This window comes from Felis catus, chromosome A3, assembly GCF_018350175.1.
Source record: "Felis catus isolate Fca126 chromosome A3, F.catus_Fca126_mat1.0, whole genome shotgun sequence".
Classification (NCBI taxonomy): Eukaryota; Metazoa; Chordata; class Mammalia; order Carnivora; family Felidae; genus Felis; species Felis catus.
In genome coordinates this window covers 3,517,253-3,537,165 of record NC_058370.1, presented here as the reverse complement: position 1 = coordinate 3,537,165, position 19,913 = coordinate 3,517,253, and the positions used below count along the sequence as shown (strand labels likewise).

The window sequence follows — 19,913 nt, the reverse complement described above, 5'->3', positions numbered from 1 at the left end:
CTGCGCCCCGCCCCTCGTGACGCCGCCGCGCGCCCGCCCCGCCGGTGGGGCGCAGCCCCGGAGCCCGCCGTGCCGCGCGCCGCCGCCTCCCCGGCCCTGCCGCAGCGCGCCGCAGTCCGACCTCCGCGCCCGGCGCCGGGAAGGCCGGCGGACGGCCTCGTCACGTGTCCTCGGCGACCGCGGAACAGGTCTGATCCATTTCTGTCTGCGTCTGCCCGGCCCCTGCGCCTATCGACCGCAGATCTGTGTCTGCACAAGCGGAGGACGAGGAAGATGCATGCGGCGGGCCCTTGGATTTCTGGGTTACTGGGGGTGGGGTGGGGGGGGTGAACGCAAAATGTGGCCTCCCCGGGAGCTGGTCCCCGGGCCAATTTGAAGTCCCTGGGCTAGCCAGCTCTTTGGACGTGTGCACTGCAATGCAACCTGGAACCCCGTCCAGATCCAGGGAGCCTCGCTGCGTAGAGGACAGGCGACCTGACCACACATCACCCACAATGCTTTGCCGCCCAGACGGCCGGCCGGCCAGTTCCCTGGAGGGTGGGGAGGGGCGGTGCTGCCTCTGTCCGTCTCCTGGCGCCTAGCCTGAGAGGAAGATGTGGGAAGGCGAGTTAATGCCCTGTGATGAATTATGCAGCTGCCCTTAGTCAGCCGCTGGCGCTTGGGAAGCAGTTTTGTAGCCAGTCTCAGACTTGTAGCTTTGTTCCAATGCAAGCCTGAACCATCGGGGAACCCGGGAGCTTGCTTTCTGCATCTTAGGACCCTACAAGCGTTCCTTTCCTGTGTCACTCAGTAACGTGCCCAGAAAACGCTGCCGCTTATGGTGCAGGGCATGCCAGGTGCAATGAAGCGGAGGGAAAAGGTGAAAGTGCACGTTCCCGACAGCAGTTTGGGGCCAGGCGTTGTGGAGGGGCCCTTTTCGCTGTCCAGAGGGAGAAAGCAGAAGGAAAACCAAACTATTGAAGGAAGGCTGGTAAAGGGAAGAACCTTTTCTACATCTCAGATGAACCCAGCCTGTTGGTTGTGATAGAAGTCATTAACTGTGAGAGCCTGAAAAGGCACACATACTTACGAAAAGTAATACAGCAGAATTTCAGGAGGACAAAAGAGTCTTCTATAATCCCACCTTTTTTCTGTTTTACAGAGGCAGGGGATATTATGAAAGACAATATTCACTTTGAAATCAGGGCACTTTTTGTAGGCCACCCACTGAAAATCAGGGAAAGCGGCGTTCTCCATGTGAGTCAACAGAGACAGCATTACGTGCACAGAGATAGCATTATGTGATAGGTATTACTAGATTGACAATCTTTTACTGGATTGATGTGATCGAAAAGGCAGGAGGATTAAAGGGGAGCTTCCCTAATAGTTTTAGTTCTATGAGAGCAGGGATACGTGCATTTTCTAGGCTCTCCTGTAATTGTTGAATGAATGAAAGTGGACCTGGGAGATTGGAGTAATACCTGACCTTAATTAGCCCTGCAAATTTCCTGAAGGTGTTATTTCCAAGGAGACTCTGTGTGTATGTGAGGAGAGGGAGAAGGATTCCATTGGCAGCATTTATAGTGGTCTGCTTTGGTATCTAATATCCACCGTGAAAAATAAACAAGCAAAAAAGATGAAACTATAAACAGAAGGCAATACCCCCCCACCAACCTTTCAATACTATGCAAATATTTCAAAAGAAACAAGTGAAAACCAGCCCAGTACTGGTGGCAGAGCCGTTTGCAATCCATACTTACCTACCGTGTTCTGTTACTTCTAGTTCCGGTGGCCTGGAGGAGTCCTTTCCAAATATAGGAGGAATAAAGAAGTCACTTCCCCAGCTGTCATCATCTGCCAACAGATTGAGCAAGAATATTTCAAGCACTACAGAAAAGGTGATGTAAATTTTGAGGGGAAATCTTACTTAGATTTGTTTTGCTGTTTTGTTTGGTGTGTGTGTGTGTGTGTGTGTGTTCATGGTATTTATTACTGCATGTCTGTTTTTTAGACAGTCCATCAAACCCTAGATGATGATCAGCCGTGTGATTTTTTCAAGAAAGGGAATCGGGTGAATCAGTGTCATCAGAAAAGCAGGTAAATAATTTTAATTGCTTTCTCTTGCAAATGGCACGTTATATCAGTTCTCCAGACCGAATATGTGTGGCTGGAAAAAAAGTAATGTCTGTGGATGCGAAATATGTACTTATGTTTTTGACCCATCAGAAATGAGTGGGCAAAGTGGTTTTAAACAGTACCAGTTAGTAAAAATTCCAGAGGCCATAATTCTGCCACTGTTAGCAGAATCTATAATTTTAGGTAAGCCCCTTAATCATCCTTCTATGCGTGCTTCCTTTTTTATAAAACGGATATGGATAATAACTTTTATTGATATACACTGACAGAGTAAACAGAAGTTATAACGGTTTTGGTTATGAGTTCTAAGTAATGACAATTTCTTTATTCATTTTTCCAATATATATTAAGCACGTGTTAGCTGTTACACATGATTCAACACCCTCCATATTTATTAAAAAAAGTAACACATTTTCAAACAATTGCTTAGTGTGGCAGAAACCACTGGACAGGTGACCTCTGAGCTTTCCAGAAGGCCTGTTTACCGCCCGTTTTCTTTTACCCTACCTGACTTAATGTTCCTGAGAAGCATTATGAATCCTAGTGAGATGCTGTGTGTTGGGTAAAAAGAAAAGGAAGTATTTTCCACTCTGATATGAGATCCTGCCTGGGAATAAATCACCTCCGGGGGAATTGCAGCCGTGCTGGTAATGCACACAGAATCCGTCATTCCCATTTCCTGCCATTCACAAGGGAGCATGAATCCTATGTTTTTCATTCATATGGTGTTTTAAGGCACCATATGATTTTTTCTCTCTCATTTTAAATATGGTTTTTCTGAGTGCACTTCCTATTTGAAAACACATGAATAAGCTTTCGATGTGAGGTACAGGTTATATATGCTACACTCTTTCATGTTAAGATTTTATTTATTTATTATTGGGCCCACTGGGTGGCTCGGTCAGTCGAGCGGCGGACTTCAGCTCAGGTCAGGGATCTTACAGTTTGTGAGTTCGAGCCCTACATCGGGCTCTCGGGCTCTCTGCTGTCAGCACACAGTCTGCTATGAATCCTGTCCCTCTTCCTCGCTGACCCTCCCCTACTCACTTTCTCTGGCTCTCGAAAATAACTAAAAACATTTCTTAAAAAGATTTTATTATTTATTCATTTTAAGAGAGAGGGTGAAAGGGGGGAGAGGAGCAAAGGGAGAGAGAGAGAGAGAGAGAGAGAGAGAGAGAGAGAGAATCTCCAGCAGACTCCACGCTGCAGGGCTCAGTCCCACGACCCTGGGATCATGACCTGAGCTGAAATCAAGAGCGGGTTGCTCAACTGCCTGAGCCACCCAGGTGCCCCTTTCATGTTAAGATTTTAGGTGGTTCAGGCTCAGAATCACCACCAATCAGTGACTAAGTTCTCTACAACTTGCATTTTACACCTTGTTTACTTTTCATTGAAAATAGGCTTGTCAAAGAAAGCTGTGGCTTTTACTTGTCAGTGTTGTTAAACACTGTTCATCATTAACAGAACAGATTGAGAGTTTACAACAGATTTTCTCCAATCTGGTGGGGTTTTTTTGTTTGTTTGTTTGTTTGTTTGTTTTGGAATATACACGACTGGTCTAAAATTACACGCACTTTAAGAACTGTCAGTGTTTTTCCTAAAGGGATCTGGTATCAGACAAAATCCATGCATCCACTCTGGGCACCTGTGTCCTGTCACGTTTCTTGAGTGGCGTCCTGTGTGCCCAGTTGCTCTGTTAGCACCACCGGCTGGGCAGGGGCCGTGCGGGCCTTCCTGGGGACAACCGAAATGCCACTGGCGGGTGCCTGTTGTCTGTTTAATCACCGGCAGGCCAGGTCTTGTCCAATGAACTAAGAATTACAGTTTTATCTCTCACAGCAATATGAATGCTGGCCCATCTTGGAATAAAGCACAACGTTCAAAAAACTCTTCAGGAAAAAGGCAGAGTAAATCCCAGGCACCCCAGGTGTCCCCCCATCTGCCCGTGGACAGACTCAGAGAAAGCGTTGCCCCGGAAGGCAAACCCAAAAGGAGCCCCCTGGACCCCAGGTGTCGGGGCGCCTCGGGGAACGAGCTGTTTCTCGACCTTCAGTGCATGAAAATCATGAAGGAGGGTGCAGACGAGGACGAGGACAGCGCCAGTGACTTGTCGGACTCGGAGAGAGTCCCGGTGCCGCCTTCCGCGCTAGCGCCCCCGGAGCTGCACCTGCGAGCGGAGGAGATCGATGCCGCCGACCCGGACCCGGACCCGGACCCGGACCCGCGGGGCACGCAGACCACCTACCGCTACGCGGACTTCCTCCCGGCCCCGTTCAGCTCCTGGGACCTCCGCGACCTGGCCGTGCCACCGGGCGCCGAGCCCAGGCCAGCGGCTCAGGGCGGCGCTGCGGGGCTGCTCGCCAGGTACATCGACAGGCTGCTCCAGCTCGAGTGGCTGCAGATGCAGACCGTGCAGGGTGAGAAGGGGAAGGGCGCCAAGGCCAGGCCTCCCACCGCCCCCGGCGTGGCGGGGGCTCTGAAAAGCCCAGGCAGAAGCAAGCTGGTGGTCAGCGCTCCCGCCAGGCCTCACCAAGAGGGGGCTCCCAAGCCAGGCGCTTCCCGAAGGAGAGACCTGCACCTCGAGGAAGCCCGTCCATCCTATTACGCCTTTGACACCCCCCGCAAAGCTGTCCACGCGGCGCGGAGCGGCGGACCAAGTTCGCAGAAGCCAGCCTTGGAGGGCAGGACAGAGGAGCAGAAAAAGAAATGGAGTAAGAGCCCCAGGCCGCAGCGCCGGGACCTGCCCTGCAGTGACAGCGGCCCCCGCGCGGACAGCGGCGGTGGCGGTGCTTCGGCGCAGGCGGTGACCACCCCGGACTCCTGCGGGGCCCCCAGAGCGCAAGCTCACGGGAACCTGAAGAAGAAGGGCAGTGCCAGCACCTGCTCTCAGGCCACCATATCCAGTGAGAAGAAATTCAAAACCAATGGAGTAAAGCAAAGCACATACAGATTCAAATAATAACTGAAATAACGAATTGCGAAGACCCGCGGATACCTAAACATGAGAGCTCTTGCACAAGTCACGATACGGTGCATTTTAGGACATTTTATGATGACTGACATGTACGTCGTTGACTGGCCCTTTAAGTGCATCCCCACCCTTACCCCAGCCACACTGGGCTTATTTCCAAACAAAGGTGTCTTTCAATAAGCCTTTCTTTGTCTTGACTGTCTTAAGCAAGTGAGAGCCCTTTTGAGGAAAATTTAACCAAGATCTGTGCCATATGAAGAAGATGACAGGGAAAGAGAGGTCTGAACTGGAAGCAGCAGCCAGCCCACAACACACGGCAGGCGGTAACGTTCGGCTCCCCACTTGCACTGCGCCTGCGTGTAGAAAGTAGCGCGTACGTACTGCTTTGAACCCCCGTGGGATCTGAAACGTTTGAGATCGAGTTCTTGGTGTCCTCCTCATGAGCTGTCCAAGCAGAAGTTGTGTCCACTTCAGCCCGAGGAGAAGCTTCAGCTCTTTCTCAAGTTTGGGAGCATCTCTTTTGAGCAAAGTTATGTATCCCTAAGCTGCTTTTGCTCTTTCTAGACCGTGGAATCTAGCCCTTTCACAGTTGTTGTTTTTCCTTTAAAGTATTTTAAATGTCGAGGTGCTGGGGAAGTCCGCCTTTGGAGTCTTTGTATTTGCGGTTAAAGTGGTGCCAAGACTTTGTCCGGCTGTAAGTTAGCGGGTCTCGGCAGGACCGCTGCTGTTTGGTGGGAGATAAACGTGAACTTTATGGCACCCTAGTGTTTCTGTATGCACGTGCGTACATGCAGTGCATGTATGGCTTCTGGAAGAAGGTGCACAGAAAAACCACCTTTTTAGAGTTTGTACCTGAAAGGCCTACCATCAGACACACACAGAGCCACATGTGACTGTCACAGTCATTCCATTACTGATTTGGATATCCTGCTGTCTGTAGTCCATATAAGGATCTGTTTTACTTTGCAAGAGCAGGATTTTACCACCTTGCTTCGGGGCAGAGGAGTGAGGACACATTTCAGGATGGAGAGGGGCAATTGGATAGGAATGATAGGGATTACTGAGTGTCTTCTTAACATCCTTAGCTGGTCCCTGGCTCCCTGGCTCTCCTAGATCCTGGATGCTGCTTATTTAACTGTCCTTAAGTGATGCCTGCTTGTCCATACACTTGTGCTGTGACACAAGTCACATACGGATTCAATTCTGTTGCTACTGCGAATATCTTTAAAACCTTCGGTTGACTGCTGGATATCCAGTATGTTTTGACGACTGTAGCTGATTTTATGTCTTTAAATGATCACTCTCTTTGTTTTCATACACATGGGTTTCAATTTTTTCACCTTCGGGGCAAACTGAAAACTTGGCTCTTTTCATTTGAAAATGCATACCGGCCTGCAGGCTCCGTGGACCCTGCCATCCAAGCGCCATCTAAGATGCTTTAAGTTAATAGCCTAAGGACAAGATGCATTTGTAAATAAAATAATCATGGGCAGAAGTTCAATATTAAGGTGCCATTTTAAAATCTGACTTTGATAACGTTAAACAACACACACACATTTTCAAGGTCATTTTTTTCTTCCAAGAGTTTATGTCTAGAGTTTTACAGATTCCCTGTTAGAGTCTATCTTTCACAGCACCCTATGGGAGAAAGCATGCTCTTCACACGAAGATCTTGTACCTTTGGATGTGAACAAAGACGTGCATCCAGCGGGCATCCCTTCCCGAGTTCTCGGTGACGCTGTCACTTCCACACCCGGTGTCTGTGTCGTAACTTGAAAACAGCGCTGATCTTACTTCACCTTTCTGTGCTTCCTGAGTGGCACCCCGTGTATCCTGCACCCTACCTGCTGCTCGTGAGTGCACACGGACTGGTCCTTTATACACGGCTGGTACTGCACCTCGTGCACAATCCTTTCTCTACTCAGATTTTTACACAGCTCTTGATAACATTTCAGGGCCGATAAATCTCTGTAAGCACGTTATACACACATATATATACTCCCTGTTACCGATACTACGGGGTTTAGGCTGCGTCGCTGCCTTCTCTGGTAATGCTCCCTTTGGGTATTCTTGGACACCCCCCAGGGTGAGGCTGTCGGGCTTCTTTGCCTCGCGTGTGTCGGAGCCAGCATGATTAAGAAATTTACAGGTGGCACCTGAGATGTTCCATTTGTTCCTTGCTCTTTGACTTGAAGTCAGTTGCCTAATTTGGGGAATACTTATAATGTCACCTGTTGAGACCATTTTAAAAGCCTGTGAAAGTGACTTTGCCTGTTTACTTTTTTGCCTCAGGTTGATGCTTTATTTTAACCAGTATTCTTGCAACGGGATCGGGGCTCCTGATGAACCGCATAGGTTCACTGCAGAACGTAAGCACAATTTGAATTCTGTGATTTCTGGTACACCTCCCCAGCACAGCCTCCTTTTGTAAACGCCGCAGACAGGAGCGTGGCCATTTTCACGCAGATGGCCCTGGCAAGTGGAAGTCGGGACCTCCTCTGGCTGGTCCGGTCGCAGCCACCGAGTGTCCTGCTGGTCTGGGGACATGAGTCGTTCATTCAGCATTCAGAGAAGTGCCTCTCATTTCTGGGGAATTGTTTACATCCATGTTATGCTTCAACCAATTAAAATGATGCAAGGTAAAAAAAAATGTAGAGAATGTAAGCAGAATTAATTGCTTCCAGCTCAGAACCAGTGGAAAATGTAAAAACATACAAAAACAAACTGCAAAAATATATCAGTATTAGTACAGTTGTTTAGATTGAGACTACTTCTCAAATCTTCAATGGCTCGATCGGCCAAAGGTTCGTAAGTGACTGGGCACTTACGAGGGCAGGGTGGGTGCCCCGTGCCAGCAAAGATCGGGGGACGTGGTTGATCTCATGGCAGCTACGGGCTCAAGGGAGGAAGGTTTGGAGTGGTTCTTAAGCTATTAGGTTAGTTTCCGGAGAAACGGAAGAATCTTTACCTTTCATGCTTTAAATATTGCCTAAGTCCTCTTTATGCTCACCTACTTGAGTGGTTAAAAATATAAAACTCTAGGTAGGTGGTAGTGGATTTCATGGTAACAGAGAAGCAGTATTTATTTATTATGTATTCACGTGCACGTACAGAGCTCCGTTTCAAGTGGCCTGACTCTGTGGGGCATGTTTGTTATTTGCCGTTATGATTATCGTATGCTTGGTTTTGTACATAATAATACAGAGCGCGTGCAAGTTTTTATGAGTCTGGATTTCTTTCCTTGAGATCAATTAAACAGTAGGAGATGTCGTCTGCCTTTTTTGGATATGGTTTTGTTTCGCTTTTCGTGCAGTTCTCTTCCCGTTTGTCTCTTTTCTCCCGGATCACCTCACAGAACCACAGGGGAGGGGACTCTGCCCCCATCCTTTCTTAATACTGAGCAACGTATGTGACAACATGACTGGATGCACCTGAGAACCACTGCCGGTGTGTTTGAGTCCCTCTTCCTCTTATACCCCCAGAAAGTGCTGAACGCTTAGGGAACCGGGATGGAAATTCAGTAAAAGCAAAATGGCATGTGACAGAAGGGGCTCACATTTAGCTTGCACGTCTAGGACTGAGCGCCTGCTGTCCCAAGGAGGGCACCTGGGTGTCGCAGACATTCCGAAAGGCCCTTTGCTCCTTCATCTAAACTCTTTGCTCCTTCTTCTAAATTCATATCTGGCAAGGAGGTGCATTCTTTTGAGTCTACCGAATAGTGGTATTTAGAAAAAAAATTTTTAACATTTATTTTTGAGACATAGAGACAGAGTGTGAGCAGGGGAGGGGCAGAGAGAGGGGGAGACACAGAATCCGAAGCAAGTTCCAGGCTCCAAGCTGTCAGCACAGAGCCTGACATGGGGCTTGAACTCATGACCTGAGCCAAAGTCAGATGCTTCAACTAAGCCGCCCAGTCACCCCCAAATCGTGGTGGTTTAAAAAATAATTTTGGGGGTGTTAAGAATTCAACTGAGGGGCGCCTGGGTGGCGCAGTCGGTTAAGCGTCTGACCTCAGCCAGGTCACGATCTCGCAGTCCGTGAGTTTGAGCCCCGCGTCAGGCTCTGGGCTGACGGCTCAGAGCCTGGAGCCTGTTTCCGATGCTGTGTCTCCCTCTCTCTCTGCCCCTCCCCCATTCATGCTCTGTCTCTCTCTGTCCCAAAAATAAATAAATGTTGAAAAAAAAATTAAAAAAAAAATTCAACTGAGAAAATTTTATCAATCTTACTGGCTTTATTTAATGATGCATGAGTCAGGCAGCATCCCATCCAGCAGATGGAAAGGAGCCCCAAGGTACGTCCAAAAGGGAAGGACTTTTATAGGCAGAAGGGAGTGGGCACGAGGAAATTGTACAAGGTCACTTTGACTTCTGGGGTGGCCAAGGTCTTACCAGGCGGATGGCCTCACTAGTGCTGATCACATGACTCCTGACTATCTGGTTTAAGATCCTGCTCTGGGAGAGGCAAGACTGTGAGTAAAGCCGGGTTCAGTGACGGGCCGGTTGGCTTGTTATCCAGGGGTTTAAAAATAAGTTTTTGGTAGTTTGAAAATTAACCACGTTGGAAGTTTTAAGTCATAAATTTGTACATAAGATAGTAGATTGTTTTTGGATGGTGCTGTGTTATTATCCACAAGGTAGCAACTTAACCTCTAGACCTAACCTAAAACAACCTCAGTCTGCCGTCTCCCTGTTTGATTGCTTTAACACCTTAAAACAACTATATCAAGTGTAGAATAATGCTCAGTGAAATAACATGGATGAATAATTTGTAAAAATCTTCCTAGAGACCCTGTTTCCAAAAATAGGCCTCAAATAGCCCTGTCCTCGGCGGTTTGATATGTAAGGAATTAACTCTGATAACGCTGGGAAAATGTAAGTGGGATTTTAAATTTTTTTTTTTCAATGTTTATTTATTTTTGGCACAGAGAGAGACAGAGCATGAATGGGCGAGGGGCAGAGAGAGAGGGAGACACAGGATCGGAAACAGGCTCCAGGCTCTGAGCCATCAGCCCAGAGCCCGACGCGGGGCTCGAACTCACGGACCGCGAGATCGTGACCTGGCTGAAGTCGGACGCTTAACCGACTGCACCACCCAGGCGCCCCGTAAGTGGGATTTTAAAAATGGAATAGTCATGAATACAGTTGTCCTCGTGTGAGTGATACTTTAGAGGAAACCAGTGTACGTTTCTCTGTACATTACATTCAACCAGAGCTGTCTCATGCCGCGCTACCCAAGCTTGTGAGCCCCACCTCAGACCTGCTGCACATGAAGGAGTTCAGCACACGCCACCCCAAAACGTGACACTCTGGCGAACTGACTGCCTTGAGCCAAAGGCACTTGAGAAACAGCAACTCAAAGGAAAACACTCTTCCCTTCTTTTTCTTCAAAGCAGGAGATGAAATTCCTATATGAAAGACATCCTCCCTGCGCCAGAAAGGAAGTAATGTGCTTCTCATCGGGGATGAGAGGCTGAGGCCAAGAGGACTCTACACGCATTTTGTTTGTTAAAATGACCCTTATCTGGGGCGCCTGGGTGGCTCAGTCAGCTGAGCATCTGACTTCGGCTCAGGTCGTGATCTCACGTTTCTTGGGTTTGAGCCCCACGTCGGGCTCTGTGCGACGACTCAGAGCCTGGAGCCTGCTTCATGGATTATGTATCTCTCTGGCTCTCCCCCACTTGCCCTCAGTCTCTCTGTCTTTCTCGCTCCCTCCTCTTCCTTAGTCTCCCCACATGGCTCCCTCTGTCCAACCTGATACCAAAGCAGGTAACCGTGGCCATTTCTTTGGGTCTTTGTTCCTTAGGAAGTCTGCATCATGGAAAACTTGTATTCCAGAATTTGCATGCTTTTGTCCCGCTGATCTGTCTTCTGTCAACTTAATTCTCAGGACCAGCCAAACAGAACCCTAAGAGGGTACAAGGGGAGCCGTGTTTGCAGCCCCAAAATACACCTCTTTGACATAAGGATGATTTTAGGCTCCTTGTATTTGAGAAACAACGTAGACATAGGAAAACCTCTGAGAACTGAGAAGTTACCCTTTTGTAAGAGACACGTGGGGGAGATCTCCATCTGTAAGGGTGCCTCCCTTTTGTACCAGGAAGAGGATGAGGAAATCTCTAGAAACACTTATCAACTCTTATCTCGTTAAGGCCTGGACTTACATCTGCAAAACAGCCATGGCCATTTATTGTACTTTTCCTAGTAACCTCATATAAGCGCCCCCCCATCCCCACCCCTCGTATCTTTTGTTTTTTGGTGGAGGTGGCATTGAAGGTGACAACGCGAGGCATTTCAAGGACTCTCCATTTCCTGGGTCTCTCCCATGTATGCAGGAGGCATACGTGTTATTAAACTTCTGTTTGTGTTCCTCTGTTAATCTGTCCGCGTCCAGAGGTCTCTGTCAAGAACCTCGATGGGTAGAAGTAAACTAATTTTTCGTCTCCTGTGAAGGTAAGGGTAACATTTTACCTCCCCAACAGAATCAAAGTCTGCATCAAAGATGCATCAAAGATCCTTGGCAGGTAATGTTTGACAAAACTCACATTCGTGGCACTTAAACGTCTGCAAGTTTGAGGGGCGCCTGGGTGGCTCAGTTGGTTAAGCGTCTGAGTTCAGCTCAGGTCGTGATCTCACGGTCCGTGAACTCGTGTCCAGCTGTGTGCAGCCTGCTTCGGATTCTGTGTCTCCCTCTCTCTCTCTCCCCCTCCCCAGCTCATTCTCTGTCTCTCTCTCCTTCAAAAATAAACATTAAAAAAAAAAAAAAGTCTGAAACGACTGTTTTGACCACACGCCCCTGGCCAGACCCCCTGCACTCTGGCCACGCTAACAAGTGTGTCTGCTTATCTGTATCCTATTTTCTCCGGAGCTTACAAGCCCTCTGCTATCTCTTTGCCCAAGAACAGGTCATTAAGTGGCTTGATTTATGGCCTCTGATAACCTGTGGGGCAAGCGAGTGCCAAGGAACTGAGGTTTCTCAGAACATGTCCACCTTGAACATACTTTGACTTTGAGGCACTTCCACTTTTATTTATTTATTTTAAAGAGTGTGAACATTTTATTTTTATTTAGAGAGAGAGAGAGAGAGCAGGGGAGGGCAGAAAGGGCAGAGAGAGAGAGAGAATCCCAAGCAGGCTCTGCACTGTCAGCACGGAGCCCGATGCGGGGCTCGGACTCACGGACTGAGATCATGACCTGAGCTGAAGTCAACAGACGCTCAACCGACTAAGCCACCCAGGTGCCCCTACACTTCTGCTTTTAAACTCAGGAGCGAGAACCTCACCGTGCCCTCAGCTCGCCTTCCCACTGCCTTCATCATGCTGGCCACGTTTACAAGACTCACTGCCACCTGTCACCAAGCTTTTCCTCCGAAACCCTGTCTGGCAACATTCCCACCCCAGCACGGTAAGGAGAAGGAAAGGGAAGGCTTTGCTTTTGTCCCACGTTGCTCAGTTTTCTAAATACTGGAATGAAATGCTTTTTACTTGTAGGTCTCACACAATAAATGAGCTGAGTGGTCTCCCAAGTTTAGTTGAAGATGTTCTAATTAAAGGAAGTATGTCTTTTTCCCTCAGCAGGACAGTTTTGATGTGGGAGGAGATTAAATAGCCCCAAAGTTCTCTCTTCTTTCCCGAAAAAGCATAAAAATATTTATATACATAAATCACTGAAAAAAAAGCTCAGTGCGTCTGCTATCAATATAATTAGTATAAAACATACTTGCAGAAAGCGAGAAGCACTTCAATCTGTTGTATTTGGCAGCGTTTCTAAGCACCCCCACCCTTTCATCTCCAATTACTAGTTGAACAAATAGGGGCAAGAAATTTCTCCAAGGAAATGTTCTGGCCAGCTCTTGGTGGCTGACAAAATACGAAAACGTGAGGACCACGCTTTCTCTTCAGCCAGCCTACGTGACTACGAAAGCATCAACACAGGACAGACAAAAATGTCTGGGTCCCTTACAGCAAATCAGGAAATACAAATGACGAGTAATTTTATTCTCACGTGAAGTCTACCCTTCACTCCCACACATGGCAGGTATCGGGGTACAGTGTTAGATACACAGTATTAGACTGTAGGCTCAGAGTACGCTTAGTCATAAGTTGCATTTTTCAATGCGGGAGTCAAATTCGCTTTTCTGATATTTTCCCCCCAACATCGTGTTATAAAAATCTTCAAACATACAGAGAAGGCGAAAGACCCGTACAGCGAACACCTAATGCTCACTGTGTAGATGCCACAGCTCACAGCTCGTTCCCTGCCTTGTGCCCCCACCCCGCCCCGCACCCACCCGCCTGCCTCCTCCGAGCACCTGCCGCCCTCCAGTTTCCACCTGCCTCTGGTCGCTCGCCGGTGCACCCGAGTCACTGTTCTGTGTTTTGGTGAGCGGTGGCCATTCTTTGTGGCAGGCCTGGGCTGGGGAACCGGTTCCCATGACTGGGGACACAGCCTTTCCCTTGGGTTTTTGTTACTGTTCTATTTCGTTCCTTAACTCTACTTGAGACTATTCCAAGACTCGTGACTTTGGAGAAACAGGACCTTGAATTGAGAATCCTTTGACGGGAAAATAAATTTTATATGAGGGGACATACATGGAGAAGTACCAACCAAGGCAAAGCCTAACCAGGAGCCATGTAATTTGTTCTGAATCTGAGTTTTACCTATTTATTTTTGAGAGAGAGAGAGAGAGAGAGAGAGAGAGAGAGAGAGAGAGGGAATCCCAAGCAGATTCCACACTCAGAGAGGAGCCCGACTCGAGGCTTGATCCCAGGACTCTGGGATCATGACCTGAGCCGAAATCAAGAGTCAGATGCTCAACCGACTGAGCCCCCCAGGTGCCCCTGAATCTGACTTTAAAGCAGGCTGTTTGACTCCCTCAGCTCCTGTGGGCACTCTTCCCCAGGCTCCTCAGTGTGGGGGCATCTGCCTCCCGGTTAGCAGGTGAGCGGTCGGGGGTGGGGGTGGGGGCTCGGCCTGCTCTTCTCCAACCTCCCCTCCGGCAGAGAGAGGAGGGCCTCCTCCACTCCCTCCCTCTCCTAGGCGCTGCATCCTCCAGCACAGACAGGGGACACTGAGGCAGAAGCAGCCGTGTTTCCTCTTTCACAGACCTCCCTCCACACTTTCGCCGAGGCTGGTTCGCCTCTGGGCAGAAGGCGTCCACACGTCACACACCAGGCCCGGCTCCACCTGTCCGCACAGCAGCCCCCTCAGGGGGCAGGAAGAAGGCTCCCGTCCCACTGTTTTCCTCCGTTGACATTTACTTGACCGCGTGGGAGAGTCCGCCTCCTGGCACGCCAGATGGGGAGCATTTTCCCGTGCCCTCTCTAGGGCCCGATGTCAGCCACACTTCTGGTCTCCTCAGCCGGACACAGGGCCTGGTCAACCACACCCCCGTCCGAGCAGAGCCGGGATGGGCGCCAGGCCCTCGGCCTTACCGTCACCCCCGCCCATTCCCAGTGACTCCACTCACTGGGAAAACCCCACCCACTGATTTCCAGAGATGGAAAGAAAGCTTCCCATCCCTCCCCGGTTGAGGCAAGCGGAAGGCAGCCGACCCCCTGCCCCGTGACCCCTCATATCCACAGGACCAGTCCTGCCTTCATCTTTTAGAGTCCTGAAGCGTCTGGTCTTAGTTGTTGGGGGTCTCTTTTTAGGATGTAGCGAATGTAACACTTCCTTGTCTGCAGTTCGGGGTCCTACTCACCAGTTCCTGGGCAAGTACACAGCTTCCGTGCCACGTGCTTCTCTCTGCAAAGACGGAGAAGGGATACGTTTAAGTTGCCGTCGCTAAGTACCCTGAAAATGAAGGCTGGCGGGTGCGGGAACCCTAACTGACATGGATAATTCAAGATGAAATTAATCCTTAGCAGCACTCGTGGTGTGCTTATCATTATAATGAGTGCGGAGGGGTGCCTGGGTGCCTCAGTCGTTTAAGCGGCCCACTTTGGCCCAGGTCATGATCTCGAGGTTCGTGGGTTCGAGCCCCGAGTCAGGCTCTGTGCTGACAGCTCGGAACCTGCTTCTGGGGCTCCTGGATGGCTCAGTCGGCTAAGCGTCTGACTTTGGCTCATGTCATGATCTCACGGAACCTGCTTCAGATCCTCTGTCCCTCTCTCTCTCTGCCCACCCCTCCCCCAAATGAATATTTAAAATATTTTTTTAAAATGCTGAGAACTTGTGCTGGGTTGGGCACTCCTTGAACACCCCAAGGTGAGACCGTGAAGTCCAGGTAATTCGCTGTGGCTCACTCCTTCCTTTTCGCCCTCCCGCACCATTTATTTATCTTTCGACCACATTTCATTCAACTGTGTACGTGGTGGATCCGGGAGCTGCCACCTTGTGGCTTCGAAGCATTAGTGCACTTGTGAGGGCACGGGAACCCTGGACAGTCTTCTCTGCAATCAGATGCTCACAAGGAAAGGGAACAGACACCTTCTAGTTCTGACTCACGGGGGACGTGTGGCAGGCGAAGCCCAGCGTCTCTCAACCCAAATGAGAGAAGGGATGCCTTATGGGAAACTGGCATCTTGCTCAGTTATTTTTAAATGTTTGAGGATGCTGAAAATGTGGCTGTTTCTAATACAGTAAAATACCCATTTCTTTCAACTGAAAACAAATGTGAAAGTAGAATCCATCATAAGCATTCCCCAGCCCCTCCCCAGATACCTGGAGGTCAGCACACTGTCTTTCCGGCTCTATATTATCTCCCTCAGCATTATTCCAGCAAAGGGGTGCCCAGCTTGCAACTTCTGTTTCTCCCCCAAATGTTCCACATGGTTTAGCTTACCCGGTCTAGAAATTCTGAATTAGGGATTCTAACGTAAGCAAAATTTCAGTAGAACAAACGGAATAAAAATACCCACTTTGAAAATAAGCATGAAGTCGTAAATTCGATAATTATTATTCTGTTTCTGTTTATGCACGGGAGGTATTTACAGACCTTCAAATTGCATTTGTTACTGTGTTTAATAATAAGCTACTAATTTGGATTAAGGTAACAAACTACTCACTGTATAATGCTCAGCAGCATCTCACAGAACCATGAATGGGCGGGAAGAAAGGCTACCTTCTCCACTCGCTAAAGAACGGTTCGCTATTTTAAAGGTGTTGGGGTACCAAGCTACTAGTACCCACAGTACTAGTGATCGGGTGAACGGAGCTCCGAGTTCATCTAAAACTCAATCATTGCAACCTGAAGTGCGGATTGGGTAGAACCCTTGCCTGCGCTTTTTTTCTGGTAGTTTAGTGCAAAACCCCCCAGGTTGGCACAGAGCCCCTGCCCGCAGGGCGCCTCTCTTTATCTCTTCCTCCTCCAATCCTAAAGTCACAGAGTCAGCTAAGCCTAGCAGAGACTTCGGTAGAAAAGGTCCGCACGCCGCGGAGCCCGGAGACACGATTGGGATAAATGAAGATGGTTGGTGCTTCGGAAAGTGGACGGTGTCTGCGTTTTTCTCCCCACCTCACAAGGTTATTCTTTCTTGGAGTCCCTTGGCACTGCTTCTGTTTCAAAGCACAGGCGCTGTAGGAAACGGTCGTTGAAATATCCTGCTTCAGAAAGAGGTCACGGGACATTCCATTTGGGACTAAAGTCAAACAAACCAACCACAGGTGCCGGTGTCATGTTCCTCGAGCTGATCTAATCCCCGGGGGTCGGGCCCCAGCCGGCCTTCTGTGCCCGTGACCCAGCAGGCAACTATGTGTGTGAGGCAGGGCAGTTTTATTCCCCTCCACTCCCTTCCCGGGAACTGGACTGTCATCATGAGGTTAAAGCTTAAGGCTCAGCCCAGCCGCTCGCCGTGATAAATAGAGGAGGAGCGAGAGGAGATGAGGGTTTCTGGGACAAAGTGCCCCCAGAGCGGTCGGAGGACCAGGCTGAGGAGGAAGTGATCGGGGATCAGAGGCTCGGGGGGGGACCTGCGGTCGCCTGCGTGCACCCCCACTCGGACATGGGCTCCGGGACCCGCCCCTCGCTGCCACTTCTTCCAGTGCTGCTGCTGGTTCTGCTGCTGCAGGTGAGCTGGGCAGGTGCTGGGAACCCGGGCCGGGATCCACGCGCAGTGGGACTGAAGGCACGGCTCAAGTTGGCCGTGCCCCTGCTGCGGTGACAGGCTGGGAGAGGGGCCGAGGAGAGCTCTCTGGCCAAGCCCTGCGAGGAGGGCAGGTGTCGGGGGAGCCCGGGGTCTGCGCACCCGTAGGGGGGCGTCGGCAGCAGGGCTCCCGAATGTGTACAAGGGAGGGGTTGGCTTAGGGTCACAACCTGTTCGGGGCAGTGGTGGAGATGGGCTAAGGTGTGACTTCATCTTAAAACTGGTTTCAATAGTACACAGCAGTTTTATTTAGATTTGTGTTGACCCAAGCTTCCTAAGGGCACTTCTACTCACGCCTCGTATAAGGCTGAGAAAATCTCAGCTGTGTGTGTTGCGGACAATCTGAGCAGACGAGGAGGGTGGGAGGGCGTAATCCCCCCTGCCCCCCACCGCTTGCCCCCTAGCACCAGTGGAAATACAAACAGTGGACTCAAGGTTAGAAAGCACAGGGGCTTGTTGGATTTGCACTTACCCTGGGAGACTCACCGTTGGGTATGCTTGTCGTTACCCCCTGCTCCGTGGCTTTCTGCCACAGAGAGGGACAGCCGCGAGACTCTGCCACGGAGTTTTCCCCTAGGAGCCGGCCGCGGGCCAGCTGTACGTCTGGATCGGGCTGCCTGAGGACCTCGGTCCTCACCTTGGCTCGAGGTGGACTCTTTTAGGTTGCTGCAGAACTCCCGAGGCCTGGGAACCTCTCCTAGAGGTTCGGACTGAGCTGATCTGGGGGGTGGCCAGGCCCTTATGGCTTTAACTTGATCTTCTTAAGCCTCGTCTTCTTTACCTGCAAACGGGGCTAATAGTTGCTCTCCCCTGTCCTGGCGGTCACAAGAGTGAATGAGGAGATGGGCTTGGCTGGCGTGCCCGCATGTCTGTGTCCCTCCGGTTTTCTGGCGACGGGGAAACGGTTGCTAACACGCATCCAGCGCCCGCTCTGCTGCTATGTACTGGATACCTGCTCTGGGCCGAGTGAACAAGGTGGGGGGTGGGGGGGGTGGACGGAAACCCCGTGTGTGGTGCCCACTCCAGTGCAGCTGGCTCCTGACGCGAGCACTATGTTTGGCACCAGGGGCGCGGAAGTTGGAGGATTTTCTTGGTTCCTCGTTGCCACATCCAGTTGTGAATGTTCTTAATCAAACAGCACTCCTTTTACCTCCAGGAGACTTTGTTGAATCCCGTTCAGAGCCGGTTTTAATCATCAAACCCTGTCTCCGTCTTTCCCTTGCCCCTGCCCTTGCCCCTGACCGGTCTCATCAGAAAACAGAGGTGCGTTTTCGTCTCCTGACCGAGCCCAAGCAAGTTAGTTCGCGTCCAGGGGCGTGTTGAGTCGGGGTGGGCAGCGGCGATTGGACTGTGGGTAGTAATCCAGTGTTTGTTGGAAGCAGCTTTCTGCTGATTCCAGGGGATCGAGACAGACAAAAAGAATGTGCTGCAGTAGGAACCAGGGGGGGTTAGCAATCTCCATTCTGGACCCTTAACGGGGCAAAGAGCTTTCTGCCCATCGGGTGCTCAGTCATCGGCCATCGGCCATTAGTAACCCAATTCCTTCCCGTTCCCCCCCTTGTCCCCCCGCCCCCCGGGTTGGCTTACAACCATCCCTGACCTCCAAAACAGGTACCCACTGCCCCTCTCTGATCTCCAAATGCAAAGTCAGTACGCGCACTGCTGGAGCACCGCTGTCTCCAACGGTTTTCTCGTGAACCCCCACATCCTCGCTGTCTGGGGGGCATAAAGCAGAGGACGACGTTGTGAGCCTCCGGCAGGTTTTCACCTTTGCTCCAGACTCAGCGACAAGCCTCGGAGGGGAGTCCTGCCCCCTTCTCTTAGGTAATTTCTGGTCCCAAGGACTCGGGAGTGTTCAGGCCTGGACTGTGGCCAGCTCCCCAGATCACAGAGGACGGAGGGACTGAGAGAATGAAATTGGACGTGAGCAAAGTCTGTCATGTCGTGGTTGCTGGTTTTTAATCTGGGAAATTCTACACCGAGTTTTCTTTCAAAAATTGTCAGCATCACTGGTCTGCCCGATTAATTTGCTAAGCCCTTCATTCAAGATGAACAGTCAGTGGGTTGTAGAAGGTGAGGGACAGGGTGGCAGGGCTGAAGCTGGGCGCTCAAAGGGACAGAGCAGGCTGGACAGAGCGCTGGGAAGCCAGTGACGTGGTGAAGTCTGCACTTTTAAAGATCACCTGCGCTTCTGTGTAGATGATGCGCTTGGGAAGCGTGTCAATCTCCTAGGCCTGCCGTGGCAAAGTGCCCCAAACGGGAAGGCTTCAAGCCACAGAAGGGTCCAGCATGGCACCACGGGTAGTCCCCACACTGTAGCGCATACCTGAAAGTCGTTAAGGGAGTGAATCTTCCAAGTTCTCAGAACAAGGAAAACAATTCCGTAACTACGTGTGGTGACGGATGTTAACGAGACTCATTGTGGTGATCATTTTGCAGTCCGTACAAATATCAAATCATTCTGTTGTACACCTGCAGCTAATACGGTGGTGTTTGCCAATTATACCTCTATTAAAAAAAATTCTCTTGGGGCACCTGGGTGGCGCAGTCGGTTAAGCGTCCGACTTCAGCCAGGTCACGATCTCACGCTCCGTGAGTTCGAGCCCCGCGTCGGGCTCTGGGCTGATGGCTCAGAGCCTGGAGCCTGTTTCTGATTCTGTGTCTCCCTCTCTCTCTGCCCCTCCCCCGTTCATGCTCTGTCTCTTTCTGTCCCAAAAATAAATAAAAAAACGTTGAAAAAAAAAT

At 50.2% G+C, this 19,913-nt stretch overlaps 2 protein-coding genes across 2 annotated transcripts in view; both read left to right on the top strand.

Annotated features, from left to right (window-relative positions):
• Positions 1 to 43: 43 nt before the first annotated feature.
• Positions 44 to 8,355, top strand: FAM217B (family with sequence similarity 217 member B). The gene is made up of 4 exons (XM_011280778.4): positions 44 to 188; positions 1,763 to 1,877; positions 1,991 to 2,076; positions 3,955 to 8,355. Exon 4 carries the CDS (start codon positions 3,959 to 3,961, stop codon positions 5,072 to 5,074), a length of 1,116 nt encoding a protein of 371 aa, XP_011279080.3. The 5' UTR covers positions 44 to 188; positions 1,763 to 1,877; positions 1,991 to 2,076; positions 3,955 to 3,958; the 3' UTR covers positions 5,075 to 8,355.
• Positions 8,356 to 15,192: 6,837 nt separating this feature from the next.
• The window catches only part of CDH26 (cadherin 26), a 43,896-nt gene continuing 39,175 nt past the window's right edge, over positions 15,193 to 19,913 (top strand). Inside the window, exon 1 of the mRNA XM_006929597.4 lies at positions 15,193 to 17,093. Within this exon, the coding sequence (XP_006929659.1) occupies positions 17,028 to 17,093 (66 nt within the window). The 5' untranslated portion in view covers positions 15,193 to 17,027. The remainder of the gene's footprint in view (positions 17,094 to 19,913) is intronic.